Source organism: Heterodontus francisci, chromosome 19 (genome assembly GCF_036365525.1).
Source record: "Heterodontus francisci isolate sHetFra1 chromosome 19, sHetFra1.hap1, whole genome shotgun sequence".
In the NCBI taxonomy this organism is placed as follows: Eukaryota; Metazoa; Chordata; class Chondrichthyes; order Heterodontiformes; family Heterodontidae; genus Heterodontus; species Heterodontus francisci.
This window is the reverse complement of record NC_090389.1, coordinates 6,453,682-6,477,764: the sequence shown is the minus strand read 5'-3', so window position 1 is coordinate 6,477,764 and position 24,083 is coordinate 6,453,682. Positions and strand designations below refer to the sequence as shown.

Below are 24,083 nucleotides of genomic sequence, written 5' to 3'. Positions count from 1 at the left end.
CTCCCCTTGCGCCTCTGTCTTTTTTCCTGCCAACTACTAAGTCTCTTCGACTCGCCACAATTTAGCCCTGTCTTTATGGCTGCCCGCCAACCTCTTCTCATAGCTAATGCCCTCCAGACCAGGCAACATCCTGGTAAACCTCTTCTGTACCCTCTCCAAAGCCTCCACATCCTTCTGGTAGTGTGGCGACCAGAATTGCACGCAATATTCTAAGTGTGGCCTAACTAAGGTTCTGTACAGCTGCAGCATGACTTGCCAATTTTTATACTCTAAGCCCCGACCGATGAAGGCAAGCATGATGCCTTCTTGACTACCTTATAAACGTTTGCTATGTTTGCTCTTCCTAACCTGTTGGACAGAGCCTTTAAATATTTAACATGGTCCTCCCAGGTGTCACTGTAGACCAACAGATCATCAAGGTACACAACGCAATTGCTCAGTCCAACAAATCGTCGGGTTGGTCAACCTTCGAAATGCATTTTTCGTATCAAATAGCATGACCGTGCACTGAAATAGGCCATCTGGGGTCACAAAGGTGGATATTTCTCTAGCTTGGACGGTTAAGGGAACTTGCCAATAGCCTTTCAGGAAGTAAATTTTGCTAATAAAGACTGAATTCCCCACTCGGTCAATACAATCCTCAAGTTGTGGGATTGGATAACGGTATGTTTTAGCTGACTTTCTGATAATAGAAAATCTTTTGGAACCATCTGGTTTTGGTGAACTCCAGCTACTTTGACTAGATTCAATTCTATCATTATTTATAATATATTGAACCTCCTCTCTGACCTGAGCCAATTTATCAGGATTGAGTCGATAAAGGTTCTGTTTAATGGATGTAGTTGTTCCCACATCAACCCCATGAGGAGTTCAAGCTGGCTTTTCTGCACATAGTGCTTTAAACTCTGCTAACAGTTCAGCTATATCCCTTTTATGCTGTTCAGAAAGCTAGTGTAGAACTGTAACTAGATTTTCTAACACTTCTGTGTTTGCCAGTTTCACCGCAGGGGGTCCAATCTGAGAGCTCTCAGTCTCTGCCCCTTCCTCCAGTTCCTCAAAAATAACACTAACTTTACCCTCCTTCTGTCATTTGACATACATTTTCTGGCTGATAAGGTTCACAGTCATAGAATACCTTTGTTTTTTCTGTCTGTCTGGGGTGCTAACCAAATAGTTCACCTCACTAAATTTTCTCTGAATAGAGTAAGGTCCACTGATCCTAGCTTTCAGTGGATTCCTAGGCAAAGCCAACAAAACTAACACCTTGTCTGCAGGCTACAAACTGCGTGCCTTAGCTGTTCTATCCGCTTGTGTTTTCATCATTTACTGAGAAAACTGGAGATGTTTTCTGACCACCTCACAGGCTTTTGTGAGTGTCTTGAAATTTTGACACTTAATCTAAGAGGGTAGTTTCCTCTTCCTGAACTAAAAATCTCTCCTTGATGAGTTTAAGGGGACTCCCTAACCTAATGCCTATCGACCAATTCAAATGGACTGAAACCAGTGGATTCATTTGGTGTCTCTGGTGGCAGATAATAAAAATGATATCCCCTTATCACAATCATAGGGATACTCAAAACAATAAGCCTTTATCGTACTTTTTAGGCGATATCTTTCCAAAGCACTTTGTGACTGCAGGTGAGAAATGGACGATTTGAGCTGTCTCACTCCCAAAGTATTCATGAGCTCTAGAAATACCCGACATGAACTTTGACCCCTGGTCTGACTGAATTTCTTTTGGCAATCCATATTTAGTCAAAAACTGTAATAACCCCTCAATCACAACTTTTGCTGTGATCTTTTTTAAAGGTATTGTCTCTGGAAGCCTGGTGGACAAATCCGTGATGGTTAGGAGAAACTTGTGACCTGATTTAGTTGTGGGTAAGGGTCTGACACAATCCACAAGCACCCATCAGTATCAATGGGGCTGGTAAACACATCCATATGCAAACCTGACCAATAAAAATGCTGTCTTATCCTGGCCTGAGTCTTTCAAATACCCACATGACCTGCCACTGGGATCTCATGGGCAATTCTCAGAATCTTACTGCAATACCCAACGGGGGGACAACAACCTGATGAATGATAGCCCAATCCTCATCAGCAGGCCTTTGGGGAGGTCTTCACTTTCTCATTAGAATGTCATTTTTAATATGATAGTACTCAGGGACCTTTTCAGCTTCTGCCTCAGAACACACCGTTCAAAGCAACCGTCTTAAGACAGGGTCTGCCTCACAGACAATCTGCTGAACAATTCACTATTGTTAGTCTTGGAGCCTTATCTACCAATCCCATCCAAATCCTTGAAAACGTCTCAGCCAACCAAACACCCGAATTGTCCTCTACAACAACTAAATCCTTCTCATCTTGACACAATCTGGGAATATTCGAGGAAATTCTTCCTGCAAAACTTCAGTGTCAGCAACCTCAACTGGTTTTTCTGAAACTACTGGAGACACCAATACCTTATCCCCAGCTAAATCATTCCCTAGCAACAAATCCACCCCTTTGATATGCAAATATGGGATGATTCCCACTGTTACCGGACCAGTGACTGAATTACATTGCAGATTAACCTAATGCAATGGAACGGATAAATAATACCCCCCCCCCCCCCCCCCACCCCGCACCATGACTTTCGCATTCATAGCACTATTTGGGGGAAGATCTATATCCTTTGCTGCCATTAATGACTGAGTGTCCCCTGTATCTCTAAGCAATCCCCCTGTATCTCTAAGCAATCCCTGCCTCATCTGACACATATGAGAACACCTTACCCCTGAACACAAAACTTCTATATCCTTCAGAGACCTGACTTAATTCATTACCGCACAAGGGAGAACACTCCTGTTCACTAGCCAACATCGCCAAAGCCACTGGGTAATCAACAGCACCACCTATTGGGGCAGCCTTTTCAGGACAGGCTTTTGGTAAACTTACTGTTGTTATGGGCTTGCCTTTCAACTTCCAGTATTCTGATTTTATATGCCCTCTTTTATTACAAAAATAACACATTGGTCCTTTTGACTCAACCCTAGTCTCCTGACTATCTTTTTTTAAAACCAAAGAACAAAGAACAGTACAGCACAGGAACAGGCCATTCGGCCCTCCAAGCCTGTGCCGATCTTGATGCCTGCCTAAACTAACACCTTCTGCACTTCCGGGGACCGTATCCCTCTATTCCTATCCTATTCATGTATTTGTCAAGATGCCTCTTAAACGTCGCTATTGTACCTACTTCCACCACCTCCCCTGGCAGCAAGTTCCAGGCACTCACCACCCTCTGTGTAAAGAACTTGCCTCACACATCCCCTCTAAACTTTGCCCCTCGCACCTTAAACCTATGTCCTCCAGTAACTGACTCTTCCACCCTGGGAAAAAGCTTCTGACTATCCACTCTGTCCATGCCACTCATAACTTTGTAAACCTCGATCATGTCGCCCCTCCACCTCCGTTCCAGTGAAAACAATCCGAGTTTATCCAACCTCTCCTCATAGCTAATGCTCTCCAGACCAGGCATCCTGGTAAACCTCTTCTGTACCCTCTCCAAAGCCTCCACGTCCTTCTGGTAGTGTGGCGACCAGAATTGCATGCAATATTCTAAGTGTGGCCTAACTAAAGTTCTGTACAACTGCAGCATGACTTGTCAATTTTTATACTCTATGCCCCGACCGATGAAGGCAAGCATGCCGTATGCCTTCTTGACTACCTTATCCACCTGCGTTGCCACTTTCAGTGACCTGTGGACCTGTACGCCCAGATCTCTCTGCCTGTCAATACTCCTAAGGGTTCTGCCATTTACTGTATACTTCTCTGAGGGTTTGCTGCATACTTTCTCTTACTAAAATCAAATCTCATTCATCCTCCTATTTTTCCAACTTTCTTGAAAGTTTCCAAACTGGGGCCTGTAACTACTGCTTTTGTGGGTCAAATCATGATCATCTGCCATTTCTGTGGCATTTCTTATTTTACCAACTTTATGTTCTTCAAGGTAGGACCTTATTCCTGAAGGGACACTATTTTAAAATTCCTTCATTAGGATTACTTCCCTAAGGTTTTCAAAATCGTATTCAATTTTCATGGACCGATACCAATGATCAAATATCACTTCTTCCTCTCTAGCAAATTCCATTAATATCTGATCCTGTTTCTTTCTTAAATTCCTGAATTTTTGCCAACAGTACCAACTCATAATCATTGAGAGCTGCAGTTTTAACCACTTCATAATCACTTGACTGTTCCTTCAAGTGTTGAATAAACCTCTAACGCTTTTTCCACGAACACACTTTGCAATAAAATTGTCCAACTTTCCTTTGGCCATTGCAACTTCATAGCATTTTTTTTCCAAAGGACACGAAGTACATTTCAACTCCTTCCTCACAGAATTTAGTCATTAAGTGAACATTCCTTGCCAAATCAAAACCAAGAGTTAAATCGAATTCATCCTTAAACCTTCCTGTCGTTCCCTGTCAGCGTAATCTAAGCTTTTCGCTATCCGGTATAAATTTCCTGGCTTCTCTATTTTTTTGTAACTTTTTCTTTTTTTCTCCTTGAATTTAAACTTTCTCAGTGCAAGTTGAAATTGTCTGTCTCTTCCCTTTTCTTCCCTTTCCAGTTGCCTCTTCTGTAACTGAATTCTCGCTTACTCAATTTGAGAACTACTAGGATCACCCTTTTCTTCCACAAATTCTGAGCACACACTGACAATTTCTGCCTTTTTGGCTTTTGATTTTAAACTAATGCCCACTTGCTTTGCTACAGCCATTGACGCATGAAATCATTGAGAGTCAAATCTTCCCTTTCCGCAAAGGCTTGTGCATTAAAAGTAGGCATGCTGACCCTTCCTTCTGAATGTAGCAAAAGTAATTGTCAAATCTTGTTCATTTAATTTCTAGCAAATTCCAATTTTACAGCCTCTGAATTAATGTCCTGGACCAAAATCCCCAATTTGTTACAACCTCAGTGAGACCGTTCATGTTAAAAATACAAGATACGAACCCCAGGCCAATTTAACGAATTATACAAGATTTCACCTTTCAAGACTTTTACTATAACAGCTAAACTAAAAGAAATCCCCATTAACTGAATAATACTTTATAAGAAGCTGATACCCCAAATTACAAAGAAAGGTATTTTCTTTACTTATTAAAATACTTGAAAACCCCACACCACACTTATATGTTACACAGTCCTCTTTGACGGTGAAATCCTTTACAGTTAAAAGTCCCAAACTCCTCCCAGTTGCAATGGGTCAGATCTCCCATACCTTTTCAAAAATCAATGTCCTCTTCGTTCACTTCTCCAAACACTCTTCTATTGGACATCTGTGAATAATGTGATTTCCTAGTGATCCTGTTGGTCTTCTACTTCTCCACAAGTTTCAACTTTCGAAACAGATTCAAGTCTTTGTAGATGTTCACTGTATCAGGCTTCCAAGAGCAGAGGTCTTCTCTCGCTCTCTCTCTCATAGCTGCCACTGCTGGCTGTCCTCTTTACAGCCTGTATTGAGGCTGTAACCACTGGGTTCCGTTCTTACAGCCTGCCTGCCTTCAGAAAATCTGTTAAATTTATCCCTTTTCCAATATGCAAAGTCCAGAAGTCTGGTTTCACAGAGCCATCCAGACCTTCCATTGTTCCCAGGTGTTAACAGCTGCCTGAAACATTTGCAGCTTCAGAATTACTGACTCCTTGTTTACAACCTGAAAGTCTGGGAAGGTGAATCCCATTGTTCTTCAGGTATTACCCTGCAGTCTCTGTTTTTCAAAAAAAGTCTTTGATCGGTGTTCTCTGTTGCCGTGGTAACCAAGATTTCTGTCTTGTCCTTAGGCAAACTGGATGTGAAGTCACCTGGCCTCTCAGACTCCATCTTAAACTTTTTAAAAATCACAGTTTTTAAAACATAATCATGTTACAAAGTCCAGCGTTCATACCAAAGCTTATGAAACCCAGTGTGTATCCAGATACAGGTCTTATCCAACCCAGGGATATAGATGCATAGCAATAACAAATTGCATTTCTATTGTGCTTTAACAAAGTAAAATATCTCAATGAACTACACATGAGTGTTGTCAAACAAAATTGGACTCTGAGCCACATAGAGATATTATCAGGTGACGAGAATCTTGATCACAAAAAGGAGCAATTAAAATTGGGAATGCTAAAGAGGCCAGAATTGGAGGACCACAAAGATTTTGGAGGGTTGTAAGACTGGAGGAGATTAGAGAGACAGGGAGGGGCGAGGCAATGGAGGGATTTGAAAAAAAGGATGAGAAGTTTAGAATCAAGGCGTTGCTTAACTGGGAGCCAATGTAGATCAGCGAGCACTGGGGTGATGGGTGAATGGGACTTGGCGTGAATAGGACAAGGGCAGCAGAGTTTTGGATTACCTAAAGTTTACAGCACATAGAATGTGGGAAGCCAGTTAGGAGTGTAGTAAGATAGTCAAGTCTGGAGGTAACAAATGCATGGATGAGGGTTTCAGCAACAAATGAGCTGAGGAAGAGGCGAAAATGAGTGATGCTATGGAGGTGGAAGTAGGCAGTCTTGGGGATGAACTTGATATGTGGTAGATAGTTCATCTTGGGTCAAATACAACACCAAGGTTGTGAACAGTCAGTCTCACCATGTCCAAGGACAGGTTGAGTGTGTCTGTTGCAACCTGCTCTCTTTGTGCCATCGGTGTTGTATCCCTGGTGGTATCTCCTCTGGGAGACTGGAAGACTTTACAATCCCTCCAAGGGATTACTTAAGTACAAGGTATTAAGGTTAACTTCAATAAAATAAAATGCAATAAAGCACAGCATTTAGCAGAGACTGTATGAGCCCACTTGGCACGGTCTGGCTCACTCCAGAGGCAAACAGAGGGCCAGTGTGTGGAGTAGAACTGTCACATTTCCATAGTAGTGGCTGTCTTCCGAGCACTGGGTTAAGGACATGATTGGAGCTTGCTGCACTGGCAGAGGGACCATCATTCAGACGAGACGGTAAAGGGAGCCCCATCTGCTCTCTCAGGTGGATGTAGAAGACCCCATGGCAGTGTTTGATGAAGTTTAGGGAGCTTTCCCCAGTGGCCACTATATATCCCTAAACCAAGATCACTGAAACAGATTAGCCCAGTGCTGTTGGTGGGAGCTTGGCAGCTGTGTCTCCAACAATTATACTAAGTTGTTACTATCTGGAACGCACTGCCTGAAAGATGGTGAAAGCAGATTATGGGATAAATTCTTGAAAAGGAGAAATTTACAGGGCCATGGGGAAAGAATAGGGGAATGGGATTACTTAGATTACTCTTTCAAAGAGCTAGCATAGATACGATGGGCCAAATCGCCTCTTTCTCCGTTGTGTGAGTCTATGATCCCAACAGTGCTCTGAAGTGCTTTGGGACATCCTAAAGATGTGAAATGCTCGAAATAAACGCAAGCCTTCCTTTCTATATTTGGGTCTCACACAATCAGTTTGTGACCCGAGAACTGCAGAGACACAGTGAAGGTGAGGGGTGCGAGTTGACTCTCTGTCACTCTCCCTGTGTGAAGAGCGTAGTGAACTCTTCCAGATCTGAGACTCCTCACTGGGACTAGTGTGCAACAGCCCTAAATACTGAGGAGTGTGTGTGTGTCACATGTTGGCAGATAAGTTACAAGTTAATCCCTTTTTTGTTTCGGAGGACCGGGGACTGCTGGGTAGGGGAAAACTATTTATTTGGGCAGTTTTAAAATCTTTGTCTTTTGCGAGGAGCAGCCTTGACAGAACGAGGTGCGGAGCGGACTTTCAGCTGAGCGGTCAATTTCAGTAAGTTACAAGTTAATCCCTTTTTTGTTTCGGAGGACCGGGGACTGCTGGGTAGGGGAAAACTATTTATTTGGGCAGTTTTAAAATCTTTGTCTTTTGCGAGGAGCAGCCTTGACAGAACGAGGTGCGGAGCGGACTTTCAGCTGAGCGGTCAATTTCAGTAAGTTACAAGTTAATCCCTTTTTTGTTTCGGAGGACCGGGGACTGCTGGGTAGGGGAAAACTATTTATTTGGGCGGTGGCTGTACCCGAGACACTACACGTGTAGTGTCTCCCACCCACCCTCCTCCTCTAACCAAAAAAAAAAGGACTCTAGTGTGTTGATAAGGTAAGCTTTTTATTTAAAAAGTTCAGTCCGTCGGATTGCTAAGCGAACAAGTTTTGACTTTTTTTTTCGTTTGGTTTTTCAGCAGATTTATTGAGAATCTAGAATAGTGGGAATGGAGGTAAAGGCAGTTGTATGTTCCTCCTGCAGAATGTGGGAGGTAGGGGTCGCCAAGAGTGTCCCTACTGACTGCATCTGCGGGAAGTGCACCCAACTCCAGCTCCTCGCAGACCGCGTTAGGGAACTGGAGCTGGAGCTGGATGAACTTCGGATCATTCGGGAGGCGGAGGGGATTATTGATAAGAGTTATAGGGAGGCAGTCACACCTCAGGTAAAAGAAGTAGGTAGATGGGTTACCGTCAGGGGAAGGAAAGGGAACCAGCAGGCAGTGCAGGGATCCCCTGTGGCCGTTTCCCTCAACAACAGGTATACCGTTTTGGATACTGTTGGGGGGGACGACTTACCAGGGGTAAGCAATGGGGTGCAGGTCTCTGGCACAGAGTCTGTCCCTGTTGCTCAGAAGGGAAAAGGGAAGAGGAGCAGAGCATTAGTCATTGGGGACTCCATAGTTAGGGGAACAGATAGGAGGTTCTGTGGGAACGAGAGAGACTCACGGTTGGTGTGTTGCCTCCCAGGTGCCAGGGTACGTGATGTCTCCGATCGTGTTTTTGGGATCCTTAAGGGGGAGGGGGAGCACCCCCAAGTCGTGGTCCACATAGGCACCAACGACATAGGTAGGAAGAGAGATGGGGATTTAAGGCAGAAATTCAGGGAGCGAGGGTGGAAGCTTAGAGCGAGAACAACCAGAGTTGTTATCTCTGGGTTGTTGCCTGTGCCACGTGCTAGCGAAGAGAGGAATAGGGAGAGAGAGGAGTTGAACACGTGGCTGCAGGGATGGTGTAGGAGGGAGGGTTTTGGTTTCCTGGATAATTGGGGCTCTTTCTGGGGTAGGTGGGACCTCTACAAACAGGATGGTCTTCACCTGAACCAGAGGGGTACCAATATCCTGGGGGGGAGATTTGTTAGTGCTCTTCGGGGGGGTTTAAACTAAATCAGCAGGGGAATGGGAACCTAAATTGTAGTTCCAGTGTACAGGCTGTTGAGAGTAGTGAGGTCAGGGATAAGGTTACAGGGACGCAAGAGGGCACTGGCAAGCAAGAACTTGGTTTAAAGTGTGTCTACTTCAACGCCAGGAGCATCCGGAATAAGGTGGGTGAGCTTGCAGCATGGGTTGGTACCTGGGATCCTGATGTTGTGGCCATTTCAGAGACATGGGTAGAGCAGGGGCAGGAATGGATGTTGCAGGTTCCGGGATTTAGATGTTTCAGTAAGAACAGAGAAGATGGTAAAAGAGGGGGGGGGTGTGGCATTGTTAATCAAGGAGAGTATTACAGCGGCAGAAAGGACGTTTGAGGACTCGTCTACTGAGGTAGTATGGGCCGAGGTGAGAAACAGGAGAGGAGAGGTCACCCTGTTGGGGGTTTTCTATAGACCTCCGAATAGTTCCAGAGATGTAGAGGAAAGGATAGCGAAGATGATTCTCGACAGGAGCGAGAGTAACAGGGTAGTGGTTATGGGGGACTTTAACTTTCCAAATATTGACTGGAAATACTATAGTTCGAGTACTTTAGATGGGTCTGTTTTTGTCCAGTGTGTGCAGGAGGGTTTTCTGACACAGTATGTGGACAGGCCAACCAGGGGCGATGCCACATTGGATTTGGTACTGGGTAATGAACCCGGCCAGGTGTTCGATTTAGATGTAGGTGAGCACTTTGGCGATAGTGATCACAATTCGGTTAGGTTTACCTTAGCGATGGGCAGGGACAGGTATATACCGCAGGGCAAGAATTATAGCTGGGGGAAAGGAAATTATGACGCGATTAGGCAAGATTTAGGATGTGTAGGATGGGGAAGGAAACTGCAGGGGATGGGCACAAACGAAATGTGGAGCTTATTCAAGGAGCAGCTAATGCGTGTCCTTGATAAGTATGTACCTGTCAGGCAGGGAGGAAGTTGTCGAGCGAGGGAGCCGTGGTTTACTCAAGAAGTTGAAGCGCTTGTCAAGAGGAAGAGGGCGGCTTATGTTAGGATGAGACGTGAAGGCTCAGTTAGGGCGCTTGAGAGTTACAAGCTAGCCAGGAAGGATCTAAAGGGAGGGCTAAGAAGAGCAAGGAGAGGACACGAGAAGTCATTGGCGGATAGGATCAAAGAAAACCCTAAGGCTTTCTATAGGTATATCAGGAATAAACGAATGATAAGAGTTAGAACAGGGCCAATCAAGGATAGTAGTGGGAAGTTGTGTGCGGAATCAGAGGAGATAGGGGAAGCGTTAAATGAATATTTTTCGTCAGTATTTACAGTAGAAAAAGAAAATGTTGCCGAGGGGATTACTGAGATACAGCCTACTAGGCTAGATGGGATTGAGATTCACAAGGAGGAGGTGTTAGCAATTTTGGAAAGAGTGAAAATAGATAAGTCCCCTGGGCCAGATGGGATTTATCCTAGGATTCTCTGGGAAGCCAGGGAGGAGATTGCAGAGCCGTTGTTGTTGATCTTTAAGTCGTCATTGTCGACAGGAGTAGTGCCGGAGGACTGGAGGATAGCAAATGTTGTCCCCTTGTTCAAGAAGGGGAGTAGAGACAGCCCTGGTAATTATAGACCTGTGAGCCTTACTTCGGTTGTGGGTAAAATGTTGGAAAAGGTTATAAGAGACAGGATTTATAATCAGCTTGAAAAGAATAAGTTCATTTGCGATAGTCAGCACGGTTTTGTGAAAGGTAGGTCGTGCCTCACAAACCTTATTGAGTTTTTCGAGAAGGTGACCAAACAGGTGGATGAGGGTAAAGCCGTGGATGTGGTGTATATGGATTTCAGTAAGGCGTTTGATAAGGTTCCCCACGGTAGGCTATTGCAGAAAATACGGAAGTATGGGGTTGAAGGTGATTTAGAGCTTTGGATCAGAAATTGGCTAGCTGAAAGAAGACAGAGGGTGGTGGTTGATGGCAAATGTTCATCCTGGAGTTTAGTTACTAGTGGTGTACCGCAAGGTTCTGTTCTGGGGCCACTGCTGTTTGTCATTTTTATAAACGACCTGGATGAGGGTGTAGAAGGGTGGGTTAGTAAATTTGCGGATGACACGAAGGTCGGTGGAGTTGTGGATAGTGTCGAAGGGTGTTGTAGGGTACAGAGGGACATAGATAGGCTGCAGAGCTGGGCTGAGAGATGGCAAATGGAGTTTAATGCGGAGAAGTGTGAGGTGATTCACTTTGGAAGGAGTAACAGCAATGCAGAGTACTGGGCTAATGGGAAGATTCTTGGTAGTGTAGATGAACAGAGAGATCTTGGTATCCAGGTACATAAATCCCTGAAAGTTGCTACCCAGGTTAATAGGGCTGTTAAGAAGGCATATGGTGTGTTAGCCTTTATTAGTAGGGGGATCGAGTTTCGGAGCCACGAGGTCATGATGCAGCTGTACAAAACTCTGGTGAGGCTGCACCTGGAGTATTGCGTGCAGTTCTGGTCACCGCATTATAGGAAGGATGTCGAAGCTTTGGAAAGGGTGCAGAGGAGATTTACTAGGATGTTGCCTGGTATGGAAGGAAGGTCTTACGAGGAAAGGCTGAGGGACTTGGGGTTGTTTTCGTTAGAGAGAAGGAGGAGGAGAGGTGACTTAATAGAGACATACAAGATAATCAGAGGGTTAGATAGGGTGGATAGTGAGAGTCTTTTTCCTCGGATGAGGATGGCAAACAAGAGGGGACATAGCTTTAAGTTGAGGGGTGAAAGATATAGGACAGATGTCAGAGGTAGTTTCTTTACGCAGAGAGTAGTAGGGGCGTGGAACGCCCTGCCTGCAACAGTAGTAGACTCGCCAACTTTAAGGGCATTTAAGTGGTCATTGGATAGACGCATGGATGTAAATGGAATAGTGTAGGTCAGATGATCGGCGCAACATCGAGGGCCGAAGGGCCTGTACTGCGCTGTAATATTCTAATTCTAACAATTACCTTCATTTCCTGTTACTTACTGTGACAGGCAACTGCCTCTCATCGGATTCCATCGAGACATTCACTGCACAATGAATCTTTCCTTTCACAACGTAGATGTCACAGGGAAAAGAGCCAATCATCACTTCATATTCTTCAGGTGCCAAGTTCAAGTTGTCTTGTATTTTCTGAGAGACCATATACAGGACACAATGAGCACGCAGACCGAAGGAGTAGATAGAGGACACAATGAGCACGCAGACAGAGGACACAATCAGCACGCAGACAGAGGACACAATCAACACGAGGGAGTAGATAGAGGACACAATCAGCACGCAAACCGAGGGAGGAGTTTGAGGATACAGACTAAGGGATGTGATAGAAGATGCCGTGAGCATGCAGATCGAGCCATGAGGAAGAGGACACAATGAACAGGCAATAGTAGAAAATCTGGTAATCAGCTGATCATTTTGCTCGAGATGAATGAAAGATGAAAATATCAATAAATATAATTGAAAGTCACTGATTTGTTTGTCTCTAGTCTCTCTCTCTGTGCCAGACACTAGCCATTTATCCTGGACTTCAAGTGTCTATTGACAGCCATCATTACTCTCTCCAGCTGACCATTCTCATGCATCAGCCCAGACTGGCAATATCCTCAGTATATTTCACTGTCGGTGCCAGCACCTGATATACACATGTGCATTTTCCATCAGGTATCACTGGACAGTGATCAGGAGCAGGAACCCTTGCTGATTTATCTATCTAACTGACTGATGATAACAGCATCAAGAGGTGAGAAACAGAAGACCTCCCTATGATGGAGAGCCACAGCAGTCAGTGCCTTGGCCCAGTAAGCCTGGATTGGATGTTGAGAATGGTCTTTGGATTTACAACAGGACCCTCAACATGTTTCCAGTGGACATTTTCATTCAGTAACAGGACCTCCTGTACAGATTGATCAACAGCCCTCCTGGGTCACTTACCTCAATCACCAGGGTGAGTGGCTCTCCCTGATGGTGCTTAATGAACTTCTCCTTGCGGAAGAAATGTGGGTTGCTGTAATACTGCAGGGTGAACCCTGCGCTGTCGAGTGACGAGGTCACAGGTTTTTGGTAGCGAATTCCGTTAATATAAAATTGAACATTCACCGTGGAAACCGAATAGGTAGGAGATGGGCAGATGAGAACTGTGTCATTCTCAATGACACACACCTGTACAAACAGGAACAGAGCTATACACATGAATATTCACACTCGTCCCACTAAAAACTACACAAGTGCCACTAACAGAAACATTTATCCCAATAAAACATAGGCGTGCTATTAAAAGGAATATCCATCCTGTTAAAATGCACATACACTGTTAAAAGGAACACCAGGGAGGCTAAAATACACAGATGTCTTGTTTGTGGGATCTTGCTGTGTGCAAATTGGCTCTCATGTTTCCTACATTACAACATTGACTACACTTCAAAAGTACTTCATTCGCTGTAAAGCACTTTGGGACATTCTGAGGTTGTGAAAGGCGCTATATAAATGCAATTCTTTCCGTACATTTGTGTGACCCATTAATGCACTCCCTGGTCGTGTTAACACACTCCCTCGTCTCGGTAACACACTCCCTCGTCTCGGTAACACACTCCCTCGTCCCGGTAACACACTCCCTCGTCCCGGTAACACACTCCCTCGTCCCGGTAACACACACATTTGTCCTTTTAGCTCTCAAGCCTGTCCCGTTAAAATGCACATACTGTTAATGCAGGCAAAGAGCATTCATCTTTTCACCATCCAACTGCAGATAAAGCTCTCACCTGAAACTGTCAGTGACACTAGCGGCACCTTCCATTGCCACTACCTCACCTCAGTAATGCTGTGCCATTAAAACCCTGTCCCGTTATTTTGTGCACCCATCCCATTAAAAGGTGCACTAGTCCCATTGATTAATGCAGCATTTGATATAGTAACACATAGTAGACTTGTTATCAAAGCTGAAGCCCATGAGATGAAAGGGACAGGGGCAGCATGGTGCAAAATTGGCTAAAGGACAGAAAGCAGGGTGTAGTGGTAAGCGGTTGTTTCGCAAGCTGGAGTGAAGTAAACAGTGGTGTTTCCCCAGAGGTCGGCACAGGGACCAATGTTTTTTGCCCCAGTCTCCTCTTAACTCGGTGTTGCTCTATTTGCTTCTGTTCATGAGCCTTTTTACGGTAGTGCCAATGGAAGGCGCCGCTAAAGTCACTGACAGTTTCAGGTGAGAGCTTTATCTGCAATTGGATGGTGAAAGGATGAATGCTGTTTGCCTGCTTCACAGCTATCCTAAAACTGGACGTCAGTGTCCCCTGCCTGACTCAGCAATTTATGTTCTTTAATGGGGGTTGGGGGGGGGGGTATACAGGGCATAATTTCAAAGTTTGCAGATGACACATGACTCGGAAATAAAATAAACACTGAAGGGGACAGCAAGCGACTTCAGGAGGATGTAGACTGGTGGAATGAGCAGTCACATGGAAAATGAAATTTAATGCAGAGAAATGTGAAGTGATACATCTTGGTCGGAAGAATGAGTACAGACAATATAAACTAAATGGTACAATGTTGAAGTGGGTGCAGGATCAGAGAGGCCTGAAGGTGTATGAACAGAAATCTTTGAAGGCGACAGGACAAGTTGAGAAGTCTGTTTAAAAAAGCATGCGGGATCCTTGGCTTTATAAACAGAGGCAGAGAGTACAAAATCTTTATAAAACACTGGTTGGGCCTCAGCTGCAATATTCTGTCCACTTAGGAACATAGGAAGATAGGAACAGGAGTAGGCCATTCAGCCCCTCGAGCCTGTCCCGCCATTCAATGAGATCATGACATCACACTTTAGAAAGGATATCAAGGCCTCAGAGGAGATTTACTAGAATGGTACCAGGGATGAAAGATTTCATTTACATGGCAGAGTAGAAAAGCTGGGGTTGTTCTCCTTTAGATGGAGAAAAGGTGATTTGAGAGGCGTTCAAAATTATGAATGGTTTTGATAGAATAAATAAACAGAAACTGTTTCTAGTGGCAGTCATCAGAGAACACAAATAAAGGTGATTGGCAAAAGAAGCAGAGGTGTGATGAGAAGAGGCTTTTTTCACACAGTGAGTGTTGTGATCTGGAATGCACTGCCAGACAGGATGGTGGAAGCAGATTCAATAATAACTTTCAAAAGGGAACTGGACAAAGACTTGAAAGGATAAAGAGCAGGATAGTGAGATTAATTTGATAGCTCTTTCAAAGTACCAGCACAGACACAGTGGGCCAAATGGCTGTGTGGTATCATTCTATGAAAACGCACTCGTCCCATTAAAAACACTCTTTCCACTAAAAAGAACTCTCCACCCATTAAAAGGAACACTTGCTCCATCAAAACAAAGACTCATTGTTTTAACCACACACATGTCCCAGTAAGCACAGTCATCATATTAAAGCACTGAAATACACACCCGTTCCTTTAAAAACATACCCATCTCAAACACATGCATGTACTATTAAACAAACACCCCTCCCATTAAAAACACATGATTCCCATTAAGAGCATACTAATCATATTCACCTCAAAAACTGCTGCAATAAACAGGGACTGTCCCTGCAAAATAAGCTTGGATGGCATTTCCCTACAGCTGATCAATCACAGACAGGCTGAGAAACTCACCGATTGAGCTTTTCCAATGTGTTCAACCACCATGAGTACACTCTGAGCTAAACTGAATCGCTGGCCTTTCACAGTGATCTGCCTTCCACCACTGTAGGAGAAAGCAACAGGTTACAACAGGATCACAGTCTGACATCATGTTACAGTCCGTCACCAGGTTACAACACCGTCACAGTCCGAGATGAGGTTTCAACCAGGTTACAGTCTGACACCAGATTCCAACACAGTCACAATCTGACACCAGATCACAGTCTGACAATAGAGTTACAGTCTGACACCAGGATACAACCAGGTTGCGGTGTAACACTAGGTTACCATCTGACATTGGGTTACATCAGGGTACAGTCTAACACAAGGTTACAGTCTGACACCAGGTTACAACAGGGTCACAGTTTGACATCAGGTTACAAGAGGGCTGCAGCCTGACACCAGGGCTTGAATTTTGAAATCAGAGGTGCCTGTGGGAGTGAGCACATGCACAATTTTTAAATTGCATTTGCCAAGGTTGGCACTGACTCCTGCCACCTATGGAACACAAAGCAATATTTATAGGGATGTCAGGAGGGAGGGACTGGGAAGTACTGACACCTCCAGTTAATTGGCAGTTGAGCTCATTAAAGAGTTCATTGAAAGGCTGGTCAGGAACAGTCTGCAAATGTCAATAGGAATATAGGAAGAAAACACCATGTCTGGAACATGGCAGGGTACACAAGTGGTACACACTGCAGAGGGCTATTGGATAGGTGGTTTAACATACTGTAGAAGCCCAAAATAAAGCTCCGCTGCTCAAACAGTGCCACAGAGTAGCCATTGCTTTGCCAGTGGTGAGTGGTAGGAATCCGGAGAGGAACGTGAGGCCGCTGGCATCACTTGGACAGATGGGGTTGGCAGGGGAAGGCCTGGTGAATGCACAAAGCCCACCTGAGGGATGTCAAGTGGGAACAGGCTACTCTGACATTGGACAGAGCAGCCAGGATGAGCTCCAGCAGATGCAAACTCCTGGACAACAGGAGGCCAGAGGAGCACAGCGGGGGTGGGGTGGGGGGGGGGGGGGGCGGTTGCAAGGGGAAGAAGGCACTACCCAAGACATCGGTCTACTGCCCAAGAGACAGCTACCTGCAAATGACAGAGTGCCAGTGCCATAGGAAGGTAGATGGTCTTGGATATTTGTGCTTAAATCCACAATGACCCGAGGCCTTGTGGACCCCATGGCAGACCCTTACCTGCAGCCATCAAGATCACCATCTCCCTGGATTTTTATGCATCCAGCTCGTTCCAGGGATCAGCTGCGGACCTGGGTGGCATCTCTCAATCAGCAACTCATCACGCCATCAGGCAGGCCACGGATGCCATATCTCGGAGGCTGGGGAATTACATCCACTTTGATACAGATGGACCTGCACAGGCACAGAGGGCTTTGGGCAGGTCCAGGAGGTCATCAATTGCACCCATGTAACCATGAAGGCACTGAGAGACCAGCCAGTCAGATTCCTGAACAGAAAGGGCTATCACTCACTGAATGTCCAGCTGGTGTGTGACCACAGGAAGTGATTCTCCAAGAAAGGAGGGAGACAGAAAGCAGGAAACTATAGGACAGTTAGCCTAATGTCTGTCACTGGGAAAATGCTGAATCCATTAGGAAGGAAGTAGTAGCAGGACATTTAGAAAATAATAATACAAACAAGCAGAGTCAACATGGTTTTATGAAAGGGAAATTATGTTTGACAAATTTATTAGACTTCTTTCAGGATGTAACAAGCAGAGTGAAAAAAGAGGGCCAGCAGATGTAGAGTATTTGGATTTCCAAAAGGCATTCAACACCTTGGGAGTTATCATTCACCAAAACGGAACTGGAGCAGCCATATAAATACCGTGGCTACAAGAGCAGGTCACAGGCTGGGAATCCTGCGGCGAGTAACTCACCTCCTGACTGCCCAAAGCCTGTCCACCATCTACAAGGCACAAGTCAGGGGTGTGATGGGATACTTTCGACTTGCCTGGAAAGGTGCAGCTCCAACAACACTCAAGAAGCTCGACACCACCTCGGACAAAGCCGGCCATGACCACAGAGAATGAGATTTCCACCCTCAACACTCTCCAACATCACAAAGCATGGAAATAGAGCAATCCCAGGGCCCTACAAACCACACCCCTCCCCCCCCCACCACTCCAACCTAACCCACAACACTCCATTCCTCTTTGCTTTGAAACATCAATAACACATATCAGACTGATAACATAAACAAGTGATAGTGAAATGAAAACAAAAGAGCAGACAAATGTAGAGAACAGCACCCAAGTAACCCATTAAGTGAAATCAACAGCCTGGTGTCTTTCTTTCCCTACCACTTCTACCGGGTGCTCCCCCTGTGGCAGAGGATGATGTCTCCCTTGTCTCTGCCTCTGGCTGAGATGTCCACGACTTCTGGATGTTGGATGAAGCCACCGACTGGGTACGCAGCTGGCATCCACTCTGAGCATCTCAGCACTATCAGTGACACTGAGTGGTCAATACTACAGAAAGTTTCACTCTCTGTGTATATCAGTGTGCCTCTCCTGCACCCACTCAGAGTGCTGCTGCATTTGGCTTTCCAACAGGTTTCCCAATCTCTCAATGGAGGAGCTCTTGCGATCGAATCACTGGTTTATGACAGAACATGTGCTCTGCATGGACTCTTCCATTGCCTGCTCATGTCTCCTCAAGGCCTCAGGGAATTCCGCCAGACAGAAACATATCTGCCTCTGGTTCTTGAGCAAGACTCTCCATGTCTGTGACACTGAGGTCCAGCATCTTCGCCCAGCGGAGCATCACTGTTTCTGTCCTCCGTCCTCCGAGGGGGACTGCCCACAGCTGACTTTGCCTCACCCTACTCCTCCTACTCACGCATGATGTGAGGTTCACCCAGTGCTCCCCTTCCTACACTGCTCTGGGGCCCAAAGGAGGTGAGTGTGTCTGCGCTGGTGGAAGGTGCCGAGATATGATGTGATGATGCTGGTTTCAGTGAGTGTCCCCCTGCTGAGGACGGCAGTGCTGATTGGGCAGTGCCAATTGGCAGGTGCATTCTGGTGCCCCTTTACAACAGGCCATGTGGGAAACAGAAGAAAGTGGAAATGAGAAATCGTCCGACTCAACGAGCAAAAACCATACTCTCAGATTACAGTGGTCTAAGATCTGCAGCACGCATTCAGCTAGAGTCTCCTCATGCCCTTCACAACAAGGAAGTTATTCAATGGCCCTGTTGTTCACGGCCTCCCATCTCACCATCGCCCACTGACTGACTTGTGGGAACTCTGGTCAGCTCCAGCATTGCCTGCTCCATCGGGGTCAGAGTATTGAGTTGGGCCACATCACACCCGTTCTGTCCATCTCTCGAGTGGTGTGGGCTCTCCTGTCCTGCGGGATGAGGGGAGAATGACTGATCAGTCGGCTGCTCTCCTTCTCTTCCAGCATGACATACACATGAGCTGATGTGCCCCTCAAGGATGTCCCCTTCTGAATAGAGCCCATATGTGAGGGTGGCTACCCTCTCAGTGATGTGACTGGACATTTGATCTGACAATGTTAGGGAGAACTATGGACATTCTGTGAGGTCAGCTCGTATGCATGCTGGTGTTTACAGAGTTGGTGACCAATCACCTGGGTACCACTGGCCATTCATCTTGCTGGACCTTAGCAAGTCATTGAGTCTCTTCCTGCACTGGCCAATGTCTGCACTGCCCTCTGAGCTCCCTGTTGCTCCATACCTCTGTGCCACACAGTGTTACTGTGCAGCCTCCCTATGAGGTCAATAGCGTCCCCACAGCTGTTAAAATGCTAGCAGCAGCAGGATGAGTCTCTTCCGTGGTCATTAATTGGCCACTTACAGGCCTCAATATCCTCTGGGTGGGAAGGCTGTTCTTGGCCTTCTCCGCCCTGAACTAAATTGAATGGCTTCAGGAAGGAGACAGGCACTCCATCCCCCACCTTCTCTCGCAATTTTATGGGTCCATATACCACCCTGTACAACACTAGAGGGATGATAAAATTCGACACCAGGTCAGGGTCTAACACCAGGTCACAACAAGATCACTGTCTGACACCAGGTCACAACAGGGTCACGGTCTGACACCAGGTCACAACAGGGTCACGGTCTGACACCAGGTCACAACAGGGTCACAGTCTGACACCAGGTCACAATAGGGTCACAGTCTGACACCAGGTCACGGTCTGACACCAGGTCACAATAGGGTCACAGTCTGACACCAGGTCACGGTCTGACACCAGGTCACGGTCTGACACCAGGTCACAATAGGGTCACAGTCTGACACCAGGTCACAAAAGCGTCACAGTCTGACACCAGGTCACAAAAGCGTCACAGTCTGACACCAGGTCACAAAAGCGTCACAGTCTGACACCAGGTCACAAAAGCGTCACAGTCTGACACCAGGTCACAATAGGGTCACAGTCTGACACCAGGTCACAATAGGGTCACAGTCTGACACCAGGTCATGGTCTGACACCAGGTCACAATAGGGTCACAGTCTGACACCAGGTTACAGTCTGACACCAGGTCACAACAGGGTCACGGTCTGACACCAGGTCACAACAGGGTCACAGTCTGACACCAGGTCACAATAGGGTCACAGTCTGACACCAGGTCACGGTCTGACACCAGGTCACAATAGGGTCACAGTCTGACACCAGGTCACGGTCTGACACCAGGTCACGGTCTGACACCAGGTCACAATAGGGTCACAGTCTGACACCAGGTCACAAAAGCGTCACAGTCTGACACCAGGTCACAAAAGCGTCACAGTCTGACACCAGGTCACAAAAGCGTCACAGTCTGACACCAGGTCACAATAGGGTCACAGTCTGACACCAGGTCACAATAGGGTCACAGTCTGACACCAGGTCATGGTCTGACACCAGGTCACAATAGGGTCACAGTCTGACACCAGGTTACAGTCTGACACCAGGTCACAACAGGGTCACAGTCTGACACCAGGTCACAACAGGGTCACAGTCTGACACCAGGTCACAAAAGTGTCACAGTCTGACACCAGGTCACAAAAGTGTCACAGTCTGACACCAGGTCACAATAGGGTCACAGTCTGACACCAGGTCACGGTCTGACACCAGGTCACAATAGGGTCACAGTCTGACACCAGGTTACAGTCTGACACCAGGTTATGACAGGATCACTGTCTGACACCAGGTTACAATAGGATCATGGTCTGACACCAGGTCACGGTCTGACACCAGGTTACAGTCTGACACCAGGTTACAGTCTGACACCAGGTTACAGTCTGACACCAGGTTACAACAGGATCACGGTCTGACACCAGGTTACAACAGGATCATGGTCTGACACCAGGTCACGGTCTGACACCAGGTCACAATTGGGTCACTGTCTGACACCAGGTCACGGTCTGACACCAGGTTACAACAGGATCACTGTCTGACACCAGGTTACAACAGGGTCATGGTCTGACACCAGGTCATGGTCTGACACCTGGTCACAATAGGGTCACAGTCTGACACCAGGTCACGGTCTGACACCAGGTCACAACAGGATCACAGTCTGACACCAGGTTACACCAGGTCACAGTCTGACACCAGGTTACACCAGGTCACAGTCTGACACCAGGTTACACCAGGTCACGGTCTGACACCAGGTTACAGTCTGACACCAGGTTACAACAGGGTCACAGTCTGACACCAGGAAACACCAGATTATAACAGGTTAAAAGTGGCAAGTCATGCTGCAGCTGTACAGAACCTTAGTTAGGCCACACTTGGAATATTGTGTGCAATTCTGGTCGCCACACTACCAGAAGGATGTGGAGGCTTTGGAGAGGGTACAGAAGAGGTTTACCAGGATGTTGCCTGGTCTGGAAGGTATTAGCTATAAGGAGAGGTTGGATAAGCCCGGATTGTTTTCACTGGAACAATGGAGGTGGAGGGGTGACATGATAAGAGGTTTACAAAGTTATAAGTGGCATGGACAGAGTGGATAGTCAGAAGCTTTTTCCCAGGGTGGAAGAGTCAGTTACTAGGGGACATAGGTTTAAGGTGCGAGGGCAAAGTTTAGAGGGGATGTGCGAGGCATGTTCTTTACACAGAGGGCGGTGAGTGCCTGGAACTTGCTGCCGGGGGAGGTGGGGGAAGCAGGTACGATAGCGACGTTTAAGAGGCATCTTGACAAATACATAAATAGGATGGGAACAGAGGGATACGGTCCCCGGAAGTGCAGAAGGTTTTAGGTTAGACAGGCATCATGATCGGCACAGGCTTGGAGGCCAAATGGCCTGTTCCTGTGCTGTACTGTTCTTTGTTCTTTGTCATGGTTGAAGTGTCCGCCTGCATGTCTTGAACACACGGACTTCTACCACAGAGATACGAATGCTAAGGCTGTCACTGTGGGGGATAGTTTCTATTATCTGCTGCAGTATCATGTATAGATACTGAGCTAAGCTCCCTCTACACTGTTCCATAAAACCCTCCCAGGGCAGGTAGACGAAGTGAATCGAAAGCTGCCCAACAATGAGTGAAAATGGTTCCAATCGCAAAAGAGATCAATTTTTTCTCTCTGTGCACTTACCCTTGTAACAAACAACCCTATCTCTATCTTTACTTGTGCACATGTCTATTGTTTGATGAAAGGCTGGAACATTTTCTACACTCTCGCCCCACATGTCGACTTAACCATGAGCAAATTAAAATGGCCTTTTGGAGGCAGAATAGTAACAAGTGCCACTGTCTTTCAGAACTCCTCACCTCCCCAACTCAGGTGAACTGGATCAGCCCCTGAAAGGAAGTCTGGAGAAACCGGCAATGTGAAGAATAGATAGCTGAGTCAAGGGCAACATAACAATGCAGCTTGTAAGCTTACATATGGAGATAACAGTCATACATGGGTCTTATCTCCATTGTGCATAATTCTCTCTTACCTGACATAGCTGGTGTTTGGGCTGATACTATCTATTGATGGGTTCTCCTGATAACTGAAGGTCATGTACTTGCTGATACAATATTTCTTCTCAAACTGGACACAAATAGGAATGGCTGCCTCAGGTACGTGCAGGGCTGGCATCACACAAACAATAGCGTTCTGGGTCCGTCTTAACACAAAGGATAACAAATCAGAACCACATACATTCCGATCGAACATTACGACAACACAAACTTTCATTTATCTAGCGCATTAAATGTTGGAAAATGTCCCAAGCCTCTTCACAAAGGTCGAATCAGTAAAAGACGGATGCCAAGCCAGGGAAGAAGATATTAAGAGGTGTGACTGAAAGTTTGGATACACCACGGAATGGTGCATTAGAAGGGATTGAAGGTATGGTTGCGAAATTTGCTGATGACACAAAGATAGGTAGGAAAGTAATTTGTGAAGAGGACATAAGGGGGCTACAAAGGGATATTGGTTAAATGAGCGGGCAAAGATCTGGCAAATGGAGTATAATGTGGGAAATTGTGAAATTGTCCACTTTGGCAGGAAGAATAAACAAGCATATTATCTAAATGGTGAGAGATTGCAGAGCTCTGAGATGTAGAGGGATCTGGGTGTCCGGGTGCATGAATCGCAAAAGGTTATTATGCAGGTACAGCAAGTAATGAGGAATGTTATCATTTATCATGAGGGGAATTGAAGACAAAAGAAGGGAGGTTATGCTTCAGTTATACAGATGTGAGACCACATCTGGAGTACTATGTATAGTACTGGTCTCCTTATTTAAGGAAGGATGTAAATGCCTTGGAAGCAGTTCAGAGAAGGTTTACTAGACTAATACCTGGAATGGGCGGGTTGTCTCATGAGGAAAGATTGGACAGGCTAGGCTTGTATCCGCTGGAGTTTAGAAGAGTAAGAGGCAACTTGATTGAAACATATAAGATCCTGAGGGGTCTTGACAGGGTGGATGTGGAAAGGATGTTTCCCCTTGTGGGAGAATCTAGAACTAGGGGTCACTGTTTAAAAATAAGGGGTCGTCCATTTAAGACAGAGATCAGGAGAAATGTTTTCTCTCAGAGGGTCGTGAATCTTTGGAATTCTCTTCCTCAAAAGACAATGGAAGCAGAGTCTTTGAATATTTTTAAGGCAGAGGTAGATAGATTCTTGATAAACAAGGGGATGGAATGTTATCGGGGATAGGTGGGAATGTGGAGTTGAGATTATAATCACATCAGCCATGATCTTGTTCAATGGCAGAGCAGGCTCGAGGGTCCGAGTGGCCTACTCCTGCTCCTAATTTGTATGTTCATATGGCACACCATGGAATGGGGAATTAGAACTGCAGACAGAATGGAATGAGGAG

At 46.0% G+C, this 24,083-nt stretch overlaps 1 protein-coding gene across 1 annotated transcript in view; it reads right to left on the bottom strand.

The window, feature by feature from the left end:
• Nucleotides 1-24,083, bottom strand: part of plxnd1 (plexin D1) — a 329,127-nt gene that overhangs the window by 61,149 nt on the left and 243,895 nt on the right. Inside the window, exons 16-19 of the mRNA XM_068051338.1 lie at nt 22,713-22,883; nt 15,780-15,870; nt 13,085-13,312; nt 12,140-12,286 (exon numbers count right to left, since the gene is read on the bottom strand). Coding sequence (XP_067907439.1) covers nt 12,140-12,286; nt 13,085-13,312; nt 15,780-15,870; nt 22,713-22,883 — 637 coding nt within the window. The remainder of the gene's footprint in view (nt 1-12,139; nt 12,287-13,084; nt 13,313-15,779; nt 15,871-22,712; nt 22,884-24,083) is intronic.